General features: G+C 42.5%; 1 protein-coding gene across 1 annotated transcript in view; it reads left to right on the forward strand.

Annotated features, from left to right (window-relative positions):
• The window catches only part of arhgap20 (Rho GTPase activating protein 20), a 33,938-nt gene extending 26,093 nt beyond the window's left edge, over nt 1–7,845 (forward strand). The window contains 5 exon segments of the mRNA XM_054615434.1: nt 3,180–3,294; nt 5,188–5,381; nt 5,384–5,931; nt 5,933–6,186; nt 6,189–7,845. Of these exon segments, the coding sequence (XP_054471409.1) occupies nt 3,180–3,294; nt 5,188–5,381; nt 5,384–5,931; nt 5,933–6,186; nt 6,189–6,811 (1,734 nt within the window). The 3' untranslated portion in view covers nt 6,812–7,845.
• The last annotated feature ends 12,985 nt before the right edge of the window (nt 7,846–20,830 follow it).

The following is a 20,830-nucleotide window of genomic DNA, read 5'->3' on the forward strand; positions in this document are numbered from 1 at the left end:
CTTGTTTGTGTGTGCAGACTGAGCGCAGGCGGCATTTTTTTCTGGGGAGAAAACTTTTAAAAAATAACAAAAAGTGGGATTTCGACATTTCCCTCCCTGTGGTCGGAGGCCGGGGGCCGGTTTAAATCGAGCGTGGGCTGCTGGCTGAGTAACGGCTGGTTTCCAACCGTGACCGGAGACACGTGATTGTCGGTTTCAACCAATTCCGTTTGGTCTCCGTGTCCCTCCTCCTTTCCTGCAGCATGTGATTTAAATGTCTTTGGCTCAACGTAGCTGTTTAGGAGGTAAATACAGCTACTTTAGGTGGAGAGACAAATCATTCAAAGGAACTTTGTTTTTCTGTTGAGCTAAATCTCAAAATGTGGACCAAACTTTTATATTTTTATTTTATTGGTTCATTAGGTTAGGACAGTGCAAATAAATGAAACATTTTAGGCTATTTTTCATCTGTAGTCCCTGGACAGATGTTACAAAGTCACCCTGAAACCGGAATATAAGATTTAAATGACAAAGTTATGCATTATTAAGCCTTTACAAAGCATGCAGAAACAATAAAAGAAGAGAGAATATTAGTATAAAAACATTCAGGACACCAATGTACTACATAGTCAAGTACTATTAAGACATGCAACACTATTGCTAATTAAACAACACATACAAAGCAAATTAATGAGGGATAATTATGTTTAATAGAAACTATATTTTCTTCTGCTTTGTTTTTTTTTATGTAATCACAGTGACTTTTCCACATTACAGAAAAGTAGCAGCTCCATAGTCTTTTCTTTGCAGCCTGCTGGATGCATGTGTTGAATGATGACCTTGAAGATACTCAGAAATGACCCACTAACACACGACTGTGACATCTCATCACGCAAACACTATTATATATACTCCATGTTTCCTGCAGCGTAGTTGTGTTCTGTGCAAGAAGCTTCAAAAAGCCTCACGCAGAACAACACCACGGGTGAGCGCCAGTTTAACACCCTATTGACTCAAAGGAGGAGAAGGAGAAGCGGTTGTGAACGTTTCCTGGAGGCCTGAAGGCTCTTTTCTATCTGAGCTCTGTGTCACGTAGCAGCTCCTCTCTGAGTGACAGACAGGAATGCTGACTGAGCGACTGAAGGAGGGCGGGGGGGCTAGATGAAAGAGAGGGGGAGAGAAAAGGAAAAGTTAAGAGAGAAGAGGAGGTGGGGAGAAGGAGATTAGAAAGGTAGCTTAGTAGCCAACAGTACACTATGCTTTCATGCTTCACTTGCTACAGACATTAGTTTGTCTTAAATAAGATACAAACTTGTCACTTTCATAACATACTTGTCATAACTCCCTCTTTATTTGTTTGTTTTTATCATCTTTTATTGTAAATGTTCTATTTCTAAATGATTGTTTGTTGCTTGTATGTGTAACCTACAATCATGAATTAATGGAATGAAGTATTAGACCATGGTGTAAGGGTTGATAAACACATGCCTAGTAGTTGCCTGTTTAAAAGCCTCTCAGACGATGTTCTTCAGGAATGAGACAGTAGAGATGTCTCTGTGCAGTGATAGCAGGCAGACATCACAGAGAAGCATCAGTGTCTATAGGTGAACATGTATTATTCCCTGAAACGCCTTCAGAAACCACGACTCAGCAGCCGATCTACCTGCAGACTTCAGTGGTGTCGGCCATGTTTGAGGCGATGAGGAAGGATCACAGATAGATGAGACATTTGTTCATCATGTTTGCTTATGTAAGAGTAACTGTCACTGCAGGTTATGGAAAGAAAAGCTGAGAATTACCCATAATCCAAGTAGAATGTGGCCTCAGTGCTTTAATCATTAGCACATATCTGAAGAGAGGAGATAAAACCTGAGGTTAATGTTCTATTTGCTCTCTGCTGACACTTATTAAAGGATTAACTGAGCCTGGTTTAGTCATGTAACAGCTCTCATCTCCCATCAGCTGCCAGGTGAAATGTCTGTCTCTCTTATTTAATCCAAAATTTGTTCTAAAAGTCTTTTTTTACTGTTTAAACACGTGGCAAAGGACACCACAGTGCTCTGAAACAACCTGTTTTTCATATAAACCAACTTGTTCTTCATAGTTTTTCTAGAGAAAAGAGAGAAATGAAACTTTATTTTGAAAAATTCTTTAAAATAGTTAGTGGAACCAGGCTAAATAATCGTATAATTTCAGATTACTTCACTTCTCTTAGAAAATAAGACTTTTATAACTTCATAATGATCATAAAACATTCAACAGTGTAGCCTAGCTGTGTGCTGGTATTCATATAACCCATGTGGACACCATGCAGACGTACAGACAGAAAACATCTGGGCCAACAAACAAACAAACATGGCGACCGTACAGAGCGTGTTTGTGTTGCAGCAACGGCTAAAGAAAAAAAAAAAAAATGTATAAACCCGACAGACAGATTTTAGTGGAAACTTTCCACAAGTCGATGACGATGTGACTCCAAACGTCTCCGAGTGGACCCGCCGACTATTTGTGTCGGAGCACGTCATGTGTGTTTAGTAAAGTGTGTCTGTTTAGTTTAAGAGGCCAAGTAATGTGATTTGTTGGAGGACAGTTTCCAACTGGGCTGTAAACGTTTGTTAGAAACGCAGACACTGTTGGTACGTTTCACACACAGATCATATTTAAAGGATGCATGATTCCCTCTGTGGCATTAAGAGCTGTGATTTGGGGGATTTGTCACCTGCATCATCTTAGAAGATAAGAAAAAAGTTGCGCTCTCAGAAAAATCTCCTGTCAAAAGCTCCCTACAAACATGTGAGGGAGTAATAATCGAAGCCAGCACATGATGTCATTTATTATCATATTATCGTCAGGACGTTAACCAGGACCGGGAGTTTGACGTTTACTTGATCGGTGTGGAATGCAAATACTGGAGTAGTTGGAAGGCAAACAAACGAACACAAGCTTTTCCTCAGAATGATAATATTGGACACACAACGTTGCACATCTGTTTGGAGCTGAAATCACACACTTGATTTTTACAAGGTGAAGCCTGCAGCAGCTACAGAACAGAATCATATTCCCATCTAATCAGTGTCGAAAGAATGTGAATATTATTTCAAATGTGCACCTCCAGCCATAAGTAACTGTATAGTAATGCGTATAAATGGTCAGCAGCTGGAGAGGAAAGTCTAACAGGCAGATGTTTTTCCTCCCTGCAGGTGTGTGAGCTGGTTCGCCTCCTCATCGAGAACTGCTGCTTCGTCCTCGGAGAAGACGTTCCATCTCTGTTCAGGAGCTTCAGCCAGAAGAGCAGCAGCAGCGACCACGGATCAGGTGAGAGCAAACGAAAGACTGACGAAGAGTCTGGTAGATGTGTGTTTAAAGATGGAGGCCAGGTCTGATGTTTCTACTTCAACTCTGTTCCATCCACATGTGGAGATGGAGGGCTGAGTCAGTAACATGACAGAAATAGTTGGTGTCCAAAAAATGCGAAAACAAATTTAATTAAAAAAACACATTTTAATTTGGAGGTTTGATTTTTGAAAGTCTCACAATGAGCTTAACTTGGAAATGTCATATTGTAGATAGGGGACAACAGTTCTACTGGATTTAGTTTCTTGAAATGCAACTCCCCTTTTATTGATTTACTGCATGCTTTGGGGGGGTTTCAGTCCTAACAAATGCAATGAAAGTGCAGAACTGAATCTGTAAGCAAAGATGGTCTGATAAAAATATATATTTTACATGTCACTGACCTTTGAGTTTGTTCTCACACTAAATTGAAAATGGCCAATGGCTTACTGTTGGGTTTAGAGCAAGTCTTTATGTGATACATGTGCCCATAAAAAGTCCTACATTTAACTGAAACGTACTGTGAGGGCTGCTCTGTCAAAGTTTTTAAAATTAGCTAGCTATTAGTGTGTGACCCTCAAAAACAGCTTCCTGTTTCACGACGAATATCGTGCACCATGGCAACAGCGTCCCATAAAAGCACTAAAGCGTTGCAGATTAGCATCATGAAGGTCTTAACATTTAGCTGCAACTTCCTGTTGCCAGTAGGGGGCGCTATGGAAATCAAAATGGGAAATCTTATTAAATGTGTGAAAATTGGAAAAGCTTTTTGTTGAAAACATGAGGTGAGGAAGTGAAGGAGAAGCAGAAATCACTCATTGATGATTGGACATGGCTGTTAAAGCGGGTCAGGATCCAGGTCTGAACAACGGCTCCTTAACTTGGTGTTTTCTGAAAAAAAGCTTCAGCGTGTTCCACCTCAAAGTGTTACAGCAAGGTGGTTTTAAAACGACTGGCTCACTGTGTGTGTGGTTAAATGTCCCCGTCTCTCTGGGGCCCGTTGATTGGGGTCAGCGGGTCGTTGCACTGATTGCCGAGGTCACAGCCGGCCGCCGATTATCTGAATCTCCTCATTCATAAATACCAAACACTCTCAGTCCTGCTGCTATAAATAACCACGAATGTCCTCTGTGCTCCTCGGCTCCAGCAGTGAACCCCGACTTTGTTCAGTTCTTAGTTTCTCGCTCACTTTGTTTCAGCTTTCAGGAGAGAGGAGTTTCTGTAAATACATGTTTGGTCCGTCTCAGCTTGGTTTGCTCATTTTGGGAGCTAGTAGGAGGAAATTGCAGGATGAGAGTGGACGTCTGCAAAAGCTGTATAATTTCAGGACTTTGCAGGAAATGTGACAATAAAGTTAGACTGGAAGTAAAGACTTACAAATGATTGTGTTTCCTCCATATTTTTGGATTTCATTTTCTTGATCTTAACTTGATGATTCCACTCATAGTAATATTCTATTCTCCTTTAATAGTGTATACTTTAAGATCTGGAGAGAACTACTCTGTGAGGCTCTTAAAGGGACAGTGTGGAGGATTTGGTGGCATTTATGGCTCGTAGAAAGCAAAGATAGAAAATAGAATAGGAGTAGAACGTGGAATGTTGGTTATTATGGTGACAACGATTGTCAATGGGGTGGTGAAGACACAGGTATGACACTCCCATTCACCGGAATGTTTATTTCTATTACACTAATGAAAACATAGTCATGAATAGTATATCACGTTTCTGCCAATGGACTTTCCCGAAATGCCAAACACCGGCCCTTCTTTTTTGGATTTCATTTTCTTGATCTTCATTTAACGATTCCACTTGTCTCGTAATAATATTCTATTTCTTCTCCTCCCTTCATCTTCCCCCTCTCTCGTCTCCTCCCAGATGTGTCGTCCTTCCAGATGAACGACTCGTCCTACGACAGTCTGGAGAACGAGCTGAACGACGACCCTGAGTCTCCGTTCCAGGAGCAGCTTCCTCTGCGAGACAAAGACAAGCCGGACAGCCGCAGCCGCGACTCCGTCATCACCCTGAGCGACTGCGACCCGGACCCCGACCCCGACGCCGACCTCCTGCTGCAGCTCCCCCGATGGCCAGACCCCGCAGGTTCAGCCCCGCCGCCCGCCAGCCGCGCACCCGCCAGACCAACGGGCCCTCGCAGGGTCCCCGGAGGCTGAGGAGGAGCTCGGAGCCCGCCTTGGCGCTGGCGAGCACTCCGTCCGTGGGCGCGGTGATGGTTCACGCCGATAACCACCACCTACCGCTGAGGAAGGCGAGCTACGATGCCGCCATGGTGGGGGAGAGGGAGGAGGTGGAGGTGTTTCTGGAGCAGGGCCTGAGCGGGCTGCAGCTGAAGGAGGAGGAAGAGGATGGAGGCGAGAAGGGAGGAGCCAGAGTCCAGAACGGCGGGCGGAGGAAGACGAAGCACGCCCCTCCGCCTCTGCTGCGGCTCGATGTCAGCTGTTCCAGTCTGTCGTCACCGGCGACCTCCCCCACAGGCTCCTCCCTCAGCTCTTTAGACTCCGCCTTCTCGCAGTACTCCACTGACTACTCCGCCAACGGGGCGATTCCATTGGCTGAGCCTCTCTCCCCTCTCTTCCCCGGACGGCCCCAGCTGTCACCCAGAGACTCCCCCTCAGAGGGAAGCCCCGCCTCCCTGGCCTCAGCCCACCCAGACGCCGCGGCACAGCCAAACCCCCCCACATCAACACGGCCTCCACCCAAACACATGGCTCAAGAAGGACCGCCGCCTGTCACTGAAGCAGTCTGAAAACGGAAACTCGGAGGAGGACTTGAACGTCAAATCCCACCCGACCAGTAACGGCTTCTCCGTTGGCGACCTGGAGGCCACGGCGACGAACCGGAACCTCCAACGGAGATCCAGCAGCCCCCGTCCTACCAGCAGGCTCTGCTGCAGCTGCAGCGCAGCCGCTCTCCGTTCTACAGGGGCGCAGAGAAACCCCTGACCATCCGAGAGCTGAGGCAGCTCCACGAGCAGACAGGAAGTGATGTCACACAGCGGCTGGTTGGAAGTGATGTCACACAGCCTCCACAGGGGGTTTTCTACGGACAGAACGCCACCACTCTGGTCCTCCAGAGGCAAAAGTCTCACTCTCTAACTCCGCCCATGGAGGGACAAAAAGGGAGCCGGACTCTTCCCCGCCGAACATCCGAACCCACCGCAAACTCTAACCCCGCCTCCAGCCTCACCCTGGACAGACCTCGCACCTCCAGAGGTCAGCCCCAAGACGGCGGCCTGCGAGTGTCCGAGGTGGACACGCCCAACCCCGCCGAGCCTCGCTTCTGCCTGTCTCCCTCCGCCACCCGGGCTGTGCGGGACTACTTCTCCTCCCAGGGGCAGGAGGACACCAACGCCTGCCTGCGGAGGAGTCAGGAGGTGGCGCTGGCGATCGTGCAGGGGAAGAGGGAGTGGCAGAGCAGGAGGTGCAGCGACCCGCGGGTGGACGACTTTGACCAGCTGTTTTTTGCAGAAGAGTCGTACGTGTAAATAAGAAGCGTGTACAGACGAACCGTGAGAGAGAGACTTGAGTTTGTTTCATCGATGATGTGATGATATTCCTCCATAAACGCCTTTCTCCCGCTCAATACATACATGTTGCAGTTTACTGTCGTGGTACATCCAAGGTTGTAGATTTAAAAAGGTACAGATGAACTTCCTGCCTCCACGTTTCACCTCCACCCATCTTTTATGATTCCTCATGATGTTGTGACAGTGTCAATATGTTATTATATCATAAGTTTGAAAGCTCTTTCATGTATTTGACAGTCACGTTGCTTTGAAGCCCTGCGGTTTGGATAATTATTTACTGATTCTGTGAATTCGTTGCAGAGAAGATGTGAAGAAACAGTCAGTTTAATTGGACATCTGGATCTCTAAACAAACATTAAAGCTGCTGTCAGAACGGGTCAGACGACGCAGCTCTTGTGCCAAAATCTGTTTCCCATGATAAATATTTTTCTCTGGTAAAATGAAGGAAAATTTGTTCTTCAGAAATGAAAGAGAAAGGACCAATACTTCTTTAAATTTCATTCTCTAGAAGCTTTTAAAAATGAAAAATTCTTGAGAGACTGGTGGGGAATCAAGGCCATGACTAATTTTTGCAGTCGTGTTTTAACAGCTAAACATTTAATAAAAATTTGATAAAAAATATACATCTCGTGTTTCATGTGCAGAAAGAAACTCCTCGATGTCACGCAGATTTTCAGGGGATACAAACGTTTATTAATGCTGCTCTCTGTTCGCATTAATGGCAACAATATGTTCATGATGACAGCTGCGACCTCATGCAAATACTATGAAGACGCTTTGAGCTCTTTTTCCATAACTCCTGTGATGTGTTGAGCCAGACGAGGACAGTTTAATGACCGATGTACAAACTTTAAAAAAAAAAACACCTTTTTAATGACGTCTGTAAAGTGAAACATTTTTCTGTGTGTTTGTCTGAGTCAGTGAATCAATAGGGCCGGTATTTATTCACACGAGCCGAGTTTCCAGACGCACACACAGTGTTGTCCTCTGTAGCTCTGGTTTATTTCTGGGGGGGGGACGGACGATGTGTGTGCGTAAAAAGAAAAGTCAGAACGTGTCCTGAGCAGGAATGTGAGAAAAAGTGTGCCGTTGAGGGAGAAATCTTTCTTTATTCTCGCTAGTATAGCACTTCATTATTCTCAACAAGAAACCCTTTCAAAGCTCACAAGAATGACAAGGACACTGTGTGTGTGTGTGTGTGTGTGTGTGTGTGTGTGTGTGTGTGTGTGTGTGTGTGTGTGTGTGTGTGTGTGTGTGTGTGTGTGTGTGTGTGTGTGTGTGTGTGTGTGTCTTAACTGTTTTGTGTTTTTTTGTCCATAATTATGATGTTTTTTGTTCCAGTGCTGATTTCTGAGGTGACTCTTAACAATAAATGACCTTATTTCACTGTTCATTCATTTCCTAAAAAAATAAAAAGTGTGTAAATACATACTTGTAGATAATATATTCTGAGCACAGTATTTCCCGAGTATTAACACAGTGTTATACCTTTTCACACACTGCAATAAGGTCATGGTCGTGTTAAGCGTTTCCATTTCAAATGGTCTCAAGATGTCCTTTGATCCTTTAATATTAATATTATAATTGTTATCTCCATTACAGTGAATTGTGTGTATAGTTCTGCATATTTATGATACAGAAATATATATATATATATATAAATATATTACCTTGTTACTTTGGTATGTCGTGTTGTGTGAGAAAATCAAATGTGTATTTTTCTACATGCCAATTCTGCTGCTGCTGTCTCTATAGAAAGTATATTTGCTACCAAACGCACCATTTGTATATTGTGTACATTTGATGTCCGATGCTCACGTGAACTAAATGTCTTTGATTTTAATAAATGTTGCTCTTGGGAAACGACTTTGCAGATCAAACTGAATTTGTTTTAATCAGTGTGGCGGCATTTAAGGTGTATTTCTGCATGACGAAATGAAAAATGTTTTTCAGGCAGAGACACTGGCATCAAAGAACTGAACATTAATAGCGTATACTTTTAGATTTGGAGAGAAATACTCTCTGAGGCTCTTAAAGGGACATTGGGTAGGATTCGTTGGAGTTTATTGGTCGTGGAAAGCAACCAGAGAAATAAAATAGTAGTAGAACAGGCATGGAACTGATTTTTGTGGTATTTGACCACAAAAATCAGTTCCATGCCTGTTCTACTACTATTTGTGTCTTATTCTACATTCTACAACAACAGAACGAGGATCGATCCAACACGTTAATGAAGATATAAATGCTAATGTATATGAACTCGTTATATCAGCCTATGTTATGTTTGCAACATTTGAGATACAATCTGGAATTCCAAATGAGATTCTTTGTTTGAACCATGTCGGGCTGTAAGACATCAGCGGCGAGTCTGAAGACATAAGAGGATTACGGAGTTCAGGTTCCTCTCTGACAGGCTGAAGCCTCACAGAGACGTTTGTTTGAGTTATAAGCACGAACCTGATATGAACATTTACTGCAAGGAACGTTTGAGAGTGAAACTGACTTACACAAGAAGCAACTGTGTCTTTGTATTTGTTCCTTTAACTTTAATTTACAATCGTTTCTGAAAGCCTCGTTTATTTAGAAAACACATTCTGGGATGTCAGAACCAGCAGAATGATAGACGTAACCATAAAAAGCCCTCTGATTTGTACACTAGTGTATCTTATTCTCCTCATATTTTCCACCAGCATATGACATAAAGATCTACATGTTGTTTTCTTGATGTTCCTCAGGGAGGCAGGTTGCTCAGCAGTAACGGTGATGTAATCCAAACACAGCGGTGTTGCATTATGGGAATATGTCCCGTTAAAAAATTCACAGTTCACAAGCTTCTTTACGAGACCGTCGTGTGGTGTGTGTGCTCCGTCAGACGGCTCGGATTCAGTGGAGGCTGACAGGAAGGGTGTGTGTGTGTGTGTGTGTGTGTGTGTGTGTGTGTGTGTGTGTGTGTGTGTGTGTGTGTGTGTTGGAGCAGCTGGAGTTTTATTCTCCTTTAACCGTCCAAATTTATGTTTTTAAAGAGTCTTTAAATATCTGCTGGGTAACCGACACCCCGACACCTCCAGCCTCCACTGAGATACATGACGCAAACAATATTTCACCAGAGAAACATTTCTCTGTTTTCACTTGAGGGTGGGGGGGCGGTGTCATTTCTGCAGCTGAAATGTTTGAAGATATCAGTTTTCATTGTCCGAGCATCAACTTTTATCACAGTAGAAGTTTAAAGATGTCGGCTGAGGGATCAGAGAGTGATGCATTTACATACTCAATATGTGTACACGTTCAAAATACTTCAATTCATATTTTAGGTACGCTCTCAATAGTTATTACCACATCCCTTACTCAGAACCGGTTGGAGATGTGTAACCACGGCAACACGTATACGTATAGCAACCTCATGTGACCAAACAATGATTTGTGAAAGTCTGAAATAGTGCAAAATATATATTAAACCTATAACAAAGTTGAATCTTGAAGTGTGACAGAGCTGTCTGACATCGTCTGTTATGAACGATGCCGTGACTACCACATTGCATTGTGGGGTATTTATGCTGACTTTGTGTCAAGTGTTTGCATCCTGTAATATTTCATTGGAAATATTATGCAAGTCATGTACGTATCTTGGACAAACTAAGAAAACATCTGTTTTAGTGAACTAAACAGAAATCTGTGGTCCTGATCTCCCTGATCAAAGCGTCTCTTCCTCCAGGAGGCTGGTGGGCGGAGTCTGGTCATCAGGAGGATTCAACTCACCTGGTCCAGCTGTTTGAGGCTTCATGAGCTGGAGGTTGTTTTTAGTTTGTCTTTAAATTAAAGGTGCCAGATTGGAGATTTGGACCATTTTTATTGCCTCTCAACAGCTCTCAAAATTTCGACGGCAAGCCAACAAACAATGATGTGTTTTACTAAATCTAACCAAGTAGTTTTGCTGCCTTTTTATGTTTGTTTTGTTTCAATTCACAACTTTAACCACATGTTTAATCCGGGAGAAAATAATTTCCCCTCGCAAAGTAATTGTGAGTGCAATTTAGTTGTATGGGAACATAATTTTGTCGGAGACAGGGTTGAAATATCTCATGGAGAAAGACACAACAATGTAATAAAATGTCTTCATTATGGGTTATGGCTAAGATTAGCATTATTCTATCTCATCACAGGTAAATAGACAAAAAGGTTGCATCTACTAATCACTGATTTCATTCACCACCTGTCACATTCTGTCTCTCCGTCACATCTCTAAACCCCACAAACATTTATTGTCATTCTCTACCTGTCCACCAGATACCTTATAGTCTGGCTGGACAATGTAAAGTTTAGCATTTTGTTCATAATTAGACCAAGAGCAAAACCATCTTTTCAGCGTGCTCTAAGGGCGAGACATCCGGAGTTAACTGAAGGTATCCAGATATATGTGAGAAAGTCAAGTCCACCACCTGAAACAAACCATAAATGTGATGAATGCAGCTCAGGTGTAACAATCTGTGTGTGGCTGATGTCAAAAGGAAAAACCAGCTGTTAGAGAGGAGTGATGCAGCCGTCATGATATGTGGACGTAAATCCTCTGATAGGAACGAACTGTACCAGAAACGTCAAGACGTCTTCTGATATATAGTCTTCTGATATATAGTCTTCTGATATATAGTCTTCTGATATATAGTCTTCTGACATATAGTCTTCTGATATATAGTCTTCTGACATATAGTCTTCTGATATATAGTCTTCTGATATATAGTCTTCTGATATATAGTCTTCTGATATATAGTCTTCTGATATATAGTCTTCTGATATATAGTCTTCTGACATATAGTCTTCTGATATATAGTCTTCTGACAGTCGGTCGTGCTGGAGTCTCTGTGTCCTCTGGTACGTGGAAGATGAAGCAGGAAGCTGTCAACATACCTGGCTGGTGGTTTGAACCCTGTGGATGGATTCATGACCTGATAATGATCATTTATAGGCATATATCGCAGAAGCAAAGTTTAGCAGGTGTAAACACAAAGAAAACTCATGCCTGACTACACAGAGAGGAGGCTTCAATCAGTCAAGTTGAGCCAAAAAATGGAAAACAACTTTTTAATAAAGTTTAAAATAGAACACCATCAATTTAAAATGAATGTACCCAATAAATTATCCCCAAAAGGCAATTTTAAAAGCATAAAAAAGATTAAATGTGATGTCACATACAAGAAATTTTAAGTCATCTGTCATTTTTTTCCCTCCTTGGTCACAGTAAAGATTACGGCACCTAACATTCTGATATGTGAGTTCTCATGAAATCAACTTGATTTGTAGAGCTCAAACTATCAAATATAAAAATAAAAAGAATGGAAATATACTCTGGAAAGCATTTCATATAACGTTTAAATCAACCCAGTGTCAGGTATGCACAGACTTCTGAACAGATCAGCTTCACTCTGATCCACAGAGACGACTCACATCTGCAGCAGCTGTTGGATCACATGCAGCTGGATCAGCTTCTACTCCAACACTCAAACCAAACATAACAGCACTGTACATGAATACCACGTGCTTTTGATACAAACATTCCGATGACTTTTGTAGAGTAAGACAGGCTGAACCTCCACTAAAGAAGTTTGAAGCAACCTGTGGCTGCTTTTCGTTTTGCGTTGCTGAGTTCCTCTCACTTTTACAGGAGGTTGCGTTTGTTTTCCTCGTTGCTGGCTGTACAGGTGTCGCTCACACTCTCAGACCTTCAGCTGTCCTCCTGGAAACGGTGAGGTTTGCTTTTAATTTCAAAAAGGCGAGAAGGGAGTTTAAGGGCAGCGAGATTCCCCATGCCAGCTCGTAGCTGTCTGTGCAATGAGGTCACACCTGATACCATCCATTCCAAAACAGCAATCAGCCGTGTTTTCCTCCCTACGCTTCACCGTTGACCCACTACGAAAAGCATGCAACTCCCCTCACAGGAACCCTGCTAACATCCCCTCAGATTGTTTCTGACACACGATCTGCAGCTTTGGTGAAGCACTTATGTTGCAATGAAAAGCAATAATGATAAACTCACGGGACACTTCATCTGATGGACATTTCTACGTGCAAAATATCACGGACGGAGAAATATCTCTATTTCACAATCAGGTCCCATCGGGAGATGGAAGCAGCTGCTGTAAAATAAGCTGTATTGTTTCCACCGAGCCGAAAAACCACAAAATATATTTCTTTGTGGTGATTTATGAGACAAGGGCTATTTGAAGAAAAACATTTCATGGTTTTGTTTGACATTTGTTTACATCTAAATACACCACCAGTGCAGCTGAGAAGAATTTAGGACCTCCAGCAATGTGAGAACAGGAGAAGATCTGCGTTCTGGGACAAGAGGACCGAAGAAATGTGACACAAAGACAGCGGTTAGAGACACAATGAAGAAGAAAGATTGTGTGTGTGTGAGTGTGTCAGTGTGTGTATGCATTTGTGTCTGTGCGTGTGAACTATGAAACCTTCAGACCACATTGGCAAAAAATTGTGAAATCACAGTTTGTAATGCTGGGTGGTGCTGAGGGTGGAGGGAGAACGGTGAGGTCAACGCTATGGGTGACTGGTTGAATGTGACTGTTGATAATCGGAGCCAGCCGATGCTGATTAGCTGACAGTTTGAATGACTTCATCGCTCTGTCAGGACGAATGTAACGCTTCATTAAGAGTGAGTCCAGAAACCAGACGCAGCAGGGATTTAATGAACATTCAAATCAGTTCTTCACTGTTGTTTCTGCGTGTGGCTCTGCTGTTAGAGAGGTCGACTGCATCCATGGACGGATTATGAGACACTTGGGCCTCTGTGCACAAACATGTTGAGGGCTTCCTACATAAGAAGAGCCACATATTCAAAGAGACATATTTTTGATCATTCTGCATGTCTTTGTAGACGTGTGCTTCTCTGTGTGGTCCTTTTGTCACTCTTTTTGTTAATTTGCAACTCCATTTACTAATCATCCATCTCTTTATAATCATTTTGAGTCTCTTTTGCGTCGTTTTGCATCTCTTTCAAATCTCTTTCTTTTATCAGGTAAGTATGCAGAGATGCACAAACAGGAACACATTCACACTTCACTCTCTGAGGGAAACCTGCATGCTTTAGTATTGGTGTCCCTTTCATGTGCTTCGGTGAAGTGGGTGGGAGGGCACACGAGTCTGACCTTTGCTGGCATTAAACGAAACGGATTAGTTCAAACTTTCATCGAGACCTTTGTCATCACCACCAACGCTCTATGTTTAAAAAACGCTTTGAAGATCCCCTTTTTTCTGCTCCAACAGGGGATCCCCAGGATATTCTGGGGGAATCCCTTTATACTTCCACTAATGGACATGACACTCTTGACACTCTTGTGTGTCATAATTGCAACCACAACAACAACGTAAAATGAAAAAGGTAACAGCGTAACATTACAACGTAACATAAAACTGTAAAATCTTTACATAGTAACCAAACAACGTAACGTTAAAAACTGTAAAAACATAACGCAACAACGTAACGCAACAACGTAACGCAACAACGTAACGCAACAACGTAACGCAACACAATAACGTAAAAACGTAACAATGTAACGTAACAATGTAACGTAACAATGTAACGTAACAATGTAAATGTAACAACGTAACGTAACATCATAAAAACTTAATAACTTAACAAAACAACCATAATGACAGTAACAACGTAACTGAAAAGAACTTAACAACGTAACATTTAAAATCTTAAAATATAACATAGAAACCCTTACAATGTAACTTAACAACCGTAACAACGCTACGTGACAAGTGTAAACTCAGCGTTTAGTTTTGGATTCACACGAGGCAGCCTGGAGCCAGATATTGAATATCAACAGTTTTGTGGGGGTGCGGCCGTATATATAACATCCGACTTTTTATCTCACCTGCCTTTGTTAGATGAGACAGTGAAAAAGTTCATTTGTGTGGATGGATAAAGAACCAGATTCAGGATGCACTGAGCTGCAGTGATGGAGGGACACATGAGAGGGGGAGGAAACGGCAGGTGAGGTGACCTATGAGTTAAACCGAAGTTACCGCCATGCACAACATCAAGGCTTCTAAAGCCCCCCCCCCCCCCGTTAACCCTACACCCCATGTCCCTCTGTGATGACTGACTGATGTTTGGTGGCCGGCAGGTCAAAGTAAATTACATTACATTACATTTTACATTACAGTCATTTAGCAGACGCTTTTATCCAAAGCGACTTACAGGAAGTGTATTCAACATAGGTATTCAAGAGAACTACTAGTCACCAGAAGTCATAAGTGCATCTCCTTTCTTAAACAAGCATCTTAAAGCATAAACCAGAGCAAAAGTATAGTGCAGAGGCAGATTACTACGAAAACAATAATTGCAACAGACTAATACGAATATAGTAAGTGCTACAAACTACTACGAATAGGATAAGTGCAGTAAACAAATACAAATTCAATAAGTGCAGCGAACTGATACGAATACAGTAAGTGCAACAACTAATATGAATGCAATAAGTGCTACGAGGAAGGCTCCGGGTAGTACTTCTCATGATGAAGAGAAAAAGTGTTCTCTTTGGTCTTATCTTTACATCACTGCACGTGTTCCTGTGGACATTTTGATCATTATGCAACAGGCTGAAGACTATTTCTGCTTTTAAACGGCTCTGAACATGACATTTTATCACCTATATACCGTCCGTTAACGTGACATTTTACAGTGTAAACTTCCTGTCCTATGTGTGTGTGAATATCTGTGTGCAAGAATGTTGGTGTTTGTTTGTCTGTCAGCAACATCTGGGGAGGTTACCAAGGAAACGGCAGGATTTAGTATCTACCAGTTACATTTTTCTGTTGGAAGTAGATTTCAAACTGCAAACTGTCAGGACTGAGAGAGAGAGAGAGAGAGAGAGAGAGAGAGAGAGAGAGAGAGAGAGAGAGAGAGAGAGACACGGTCACTGCTCTGTTCAATCAGTGGATAATTTACAACACAAAAACCATCCGTCTCTCTTATTACCCCTTATTACCAGCTGAAGCTTTTGATGTGACACACACGCACACACACACACACACACACACACACACACACACACACACACACACACACACACACACACACACACACACACACACACACACACACACACACACACACACACACACATCTTATATAACACACCAAAACCACAAACCAACCTATTTTACAGTGAAATCTAAAGTTAACACTTGAGGGTGAGAAAGAGTTTGCATCAAGAGCAAATTTTAACAAAATATAGTACAAAAGAAAAACAAGAATTATACATCATACAATGTACTTTTAACATATGTATGTTTTAAATGAAAGCTTGAGGGAAGTAAAGGGTAGTATTTGGGTTTAGGTGTCTGTTTTTGCAATATGCTGTGTTGGTTCTCGCATTAGTCCAAGAGATGTGATTCAGCAGCATGGCCTCAGAGGAAGAACTTGGCGGGCATGTGTGTGTGTGTGTGTTGGCCATCTTATTACCTGGTCATGGGTGGCCATTATATTCATGACCTCAGACCCGCTTACATAAGCTCCCTTGTTTACTACACTCAGGCCTTTTATTACAGCGCCCCAGCACGGGTATCCAGAACTTTTGATACGGCCAAAATGTCAGTGAGGGTTTTCATTCTGCTGCCCAAGAAGTGACTCAGTTCTGGCTCTCGACGCCTGGAAGCCATATTGGAGGTCCAAAGCTCTTTGTGCAGCAGTGGTTGTGTGCTGCTATTTGAGTTTTACGATGCAAAACTCCACCTATGACCAGGAGCTCTGGGTGCTGACCAAAATAAACTGATTGCACATGAAATGGTACAAGAATCTGATGAGGATGCCTCCTACTGAAGGTACTCAAGACCAAAAATCTGGGAGTAGACCATGAACAAGCTGGAGCAATCATCCAGTATATCTTGCTATCTGCTTCTGACTCCAAAATAATCCGCCTGTCTGATTTTGCATTTAGAAAACGTTTGCTGAATTAAAAGCTGCTACTAGAACTTTTTCATTTTGTGTTGATTTTGGCGGCCCCTGTGGACAAAGGTGGTAGTGTTTCTGAGCACCAGAGTCCCTTTAGAAAACCTCTCATTTTACTGCAGCAGGGTCTGACAGACTGCCCCTCTCTGTCCACGGTGGACTGGTCTCTGCTGGATCTGGTCTGTCCACGGTGGACTGGTCTCTGCTGGATCTGGGTCTGTCCACGGTGGACTGGTCTCTGCTGGATCTGGGTCTGTCCACGGTGGACTGGTCTCTGCTGGATCTGGGTCTGTCCACGGTGGACTGGTCTCTGCTGGATCTGGGTCTGTCCACGGTGGACTGGTCTCTGCTGGAGTCTGGTCTGAAGGAGTTTCTGGTGAACCTTCATGATTTCATCTGGTTTCTCCAGAATCCGACCCGGTGGCTCCGATGACGAGCTTTAAGAATAACTTTATAGAAACAGACGATCTTCTCTCTGATGGTCTGTTTACTGATGGAGGTCTATAGAGGATCAGGACTAAACTGAGACTGGATCAGGACCAGATAAAAGTTCCTCACAGTAACTTTAACAAACAGAAAGTAGTGTTTTTCAAATGAGGGCAACATGGATGCTACAGCATACATAACATTGTACTTAATAGTGTGGGTGGCAGATTGAGATTAGAATCACACTCAGGGTAGTGAGTTGAATTGATTTTCTGGTTTTCAGCCTGGATTTGTTCCCATGATCCTCTGCCAGGGTTTCATCGACACTCGGGCCAATCAGACACGCTGTCGTAGCCTGAAGGGGCTTTGCTTTAACATAAACGCCATATGTTATGTAACCAGTGATGCAACCCACTGCATAGAACATTATTTCAACAATAAAGAAGAAGGAACGGTGCACACAGTGTGACCTCAACAACATTAAGGTCCCAAAGCTGACTGTTATAGTCAACACAGTGCATGACATAGTGGTCACATAAAACCAGTTTGGTTTGCTGGCAGCAATGGGTGGAGGAGATTTGGGTCACGAACATGTTTAGGTTTGTTCTTTGGGACTGTTGAACATTATATGTAATGTACAAAAAAAAGAAATGATAAAAGGCCAGTCCATTCATTTCAATGGACGCTGTTCAGCAGGAACCATCGAGATATTTGGGATTTTTTTATTATCGTTATTTTAGGATTTTTTTGCATTCTCTCTCCTGTCCACCAGGGGGCGACTCCTCTGGTTGTATAGAAGTCTATGAGAAAATGACTCTACTTCTCTCTTGATTTATTCCCTCAGTAAACATTGTAAACATGAGTTTATGGTCTCAATCTCTAGTTTCAAGTCTTCTTCAATACAGCATGATGTTCATCGTGTCACTCCTCCTCAGTCCTAATATGGTCACTTCCTGTTCACTGGTTGCAAAACAAACATGGCGATGACTGTAATCCAAGATTGGTGATGGCGAAATCGCCGCAGTTGAGGCTTCAAAACAGCAGTCCTCAGGACCCTTTTTGGAAATATCTGATCCAGTGCCTTTTGTGAGAACCTGGATTAATCGGCGGTTGGACGCTACCCTCCAAAATTCCCACATGGTATTACACAAACTGGTTAAAAGTACTGGTTTAAAAAAAATGTGGATGAACTGTCTGGACACTGAAAATGTTCCTGAGCATTGACACAAAAGAGGATCTCCAGATTAATCTTTGTTTAAATCATGTTTAGCAGCTACATTATTAAGGGGAACCGTTTTTATCCTCTCAATTAATCTCAATAAATCCCTCAAAAGGATTTGATTTACAAAACCCTTAAAAATCTGATTAATATAATCATTGTAAGTGGCTTTAAGAGGCTTTGGTCCAATTCGATTAGTATCTGACCACCAGAACAACAATAAAAGGAAAACTAATATTCATGCATGTCACTGGTTAATGATGGAGTAGAATCCACCATGATGACCCACTTTCTGCGTTGCTATTGGCTCACGGCCTGGCGGTTGCCCGGGGAGACAGAGTTCGCCAGCTGTCATTCACCATCCTGGGATGCAGCTCAGATTATCAGCATGTTTATCCCTCTGTTTGTGTGTTTGTGTCCAACATGTCCAGACCACTGACATTGTGTCCTATTCTGTTTCATTATCAGAGACAGGATGTACAAAAGTTATTAAGAAAAGCTCCTGAGGATGGTCTCAATCTTTGTTTATGATTAAAAATAGATTCATAAGAGAAACAAGGACCTGGTATCCTTGTTTAAATCAGCTAAAAGAAACTTCTCAGCAGAATCTAACCAGAAAATCACAGGATTGATGATGAAGTTTATGCAAATTAGACCAACAAGGAGTTTTCATTTTGTTGTTTGTATTTACTGTTCTGTGAAAGCCTGACTTTGTGTTTTGGAGTCCAAAATGAAGCTGTACACAAATTGAAGCAGCCACAGAGTCTGTTTTGACCCCCAGCAAAATTCAGCCCTGCAAACGCTCTTTCACACTCATAAGTGTGACCCTGACATTCTGACGATCAGTCGTCTAATACCAGAACACCTACCTCAGAACATGTTTCAGAGCTGAGTCACATCAGTCATAAAGGCTTCATGAACACCTTGCTGAGTTGAGGTTGCCTACCCATGGATGGATTACATAACGGGGCCTCCAGGCACCAGACCAGGGGCCCAAAATGTGAACCACAAAGAGACCGACTACATAGAGATGCAAAACATGTGCAAAGAGTAAAAGAAACTTACAATGACTATAATATGAGCAAAATAACCACAAAGAGACACTAAATATCTACAAAGACACAAAAGACAACTACAAAGAGACCAAAATGACTACAAAAGGACCAAAAAGGGGAATAAAATGAACACAAAGAGACACAAAACCAAATAGCTGCGTAACAAATACAAAGTAACCAAATAAGAGCAAGAAGCTAAACAAACTATAAAGTCTGTGTACATGTTCCTCTGTAGGAGAGATGATGGAGCTCTTTGTATATATTTGTCCATGACCCTTAACTTGCCTTGTTTGTCTCATTTTCGGGATGCAGGTTGTGCCATAAAGTGGAATATCATTCGAAACACTCAAAGACTAAACAACTGAAGTCAGTGATCCTAGCAGGTGTTGAAGATTAATCCTGTTTGACAGGCTTGGCATCAAAAGCAGCTGAACTCTCTTCTGCTTCCTGGACTCTGCACAAAGATGGAAACCAGGAATCTAGAAACATGCGTCCAGAGAGGTCATCCAGAAACCAAGTCAACCACTTCCCTGACCAGAGCACTCCCAACATTCCTCACATGACTTCCTCTTATCGTCGGACAAAACAAGATCAGGCCGTTCTGGATGTGGTGACAGTCAAGATAAAAAAAATATGTAAGCAGAGAAAGAGAAGGACATTTCAATTCTTCCAGCCGTTTCTATCGATCTACTTTATTCTACGCAAAACCTGTCAATCAGTGTGTAGCCCCGCCCTAAAGCATACCCTGCTGAGTCAGACCTTCTGCTCTCTAAACACCAACAGAAGGCTCACATGTCATTAAGATGCGTGCAACCTTTTTTGTTTGTTTTAAAAAGCAAAACACCCAACATAATAATGTATTCAGTTTTATTTTATTTATTGTTGTTTCTGTGATTTCTTAACAAGAACATGGTGCTATAGTGAGATCATTTGTATAAAAACTGAAAGAAAAATCACCCTCAAGTCTGAGATGATGTGTTATGTTCTGTCTTGTTAATGTGGATTTATGAAGAGAGTGTGGATCGTGTACATGAGATAGAGGCAGGAAATGAAGCATTGTGTTTACATTTTGCAGAAAAGTGTGTAAATGTGTTTGGGCCTACAAGACATCCATAGACTGTCTATGAGAAGTGGATGTAGTCGGACGTCACTCATTGTTTGAAGCCTTGAGATCTGCGTTTTGGCCGTCGCCATCTTGGATTTTTGCAACCAGTGAACAGGAAGTGACCATATTTGGACTGAGGAGGAGTGACGTAGAGACGCCGTATACGTCTCTGGTGTCGACCTGTCAATCAGTGTGTAGCCCC

Source organism: Anoplopoma fimbria, chromosome 16 (assembly GCF_027596085.1).
Source record: "Anoplopoma fimbria isolate UVic2021 breed Golden Eagle Sablefish chromosome 16, Afim_UVic_2022, whole genome shotgun sequence".
NCBI classification, from domain to species: domain Eukaryota; kingdom Metazoa; phylum Chordata; class Actinopteri; order Perciformes; family Anoplopomatidae; genus Anoplopoma; species Anoplopoma fimbria.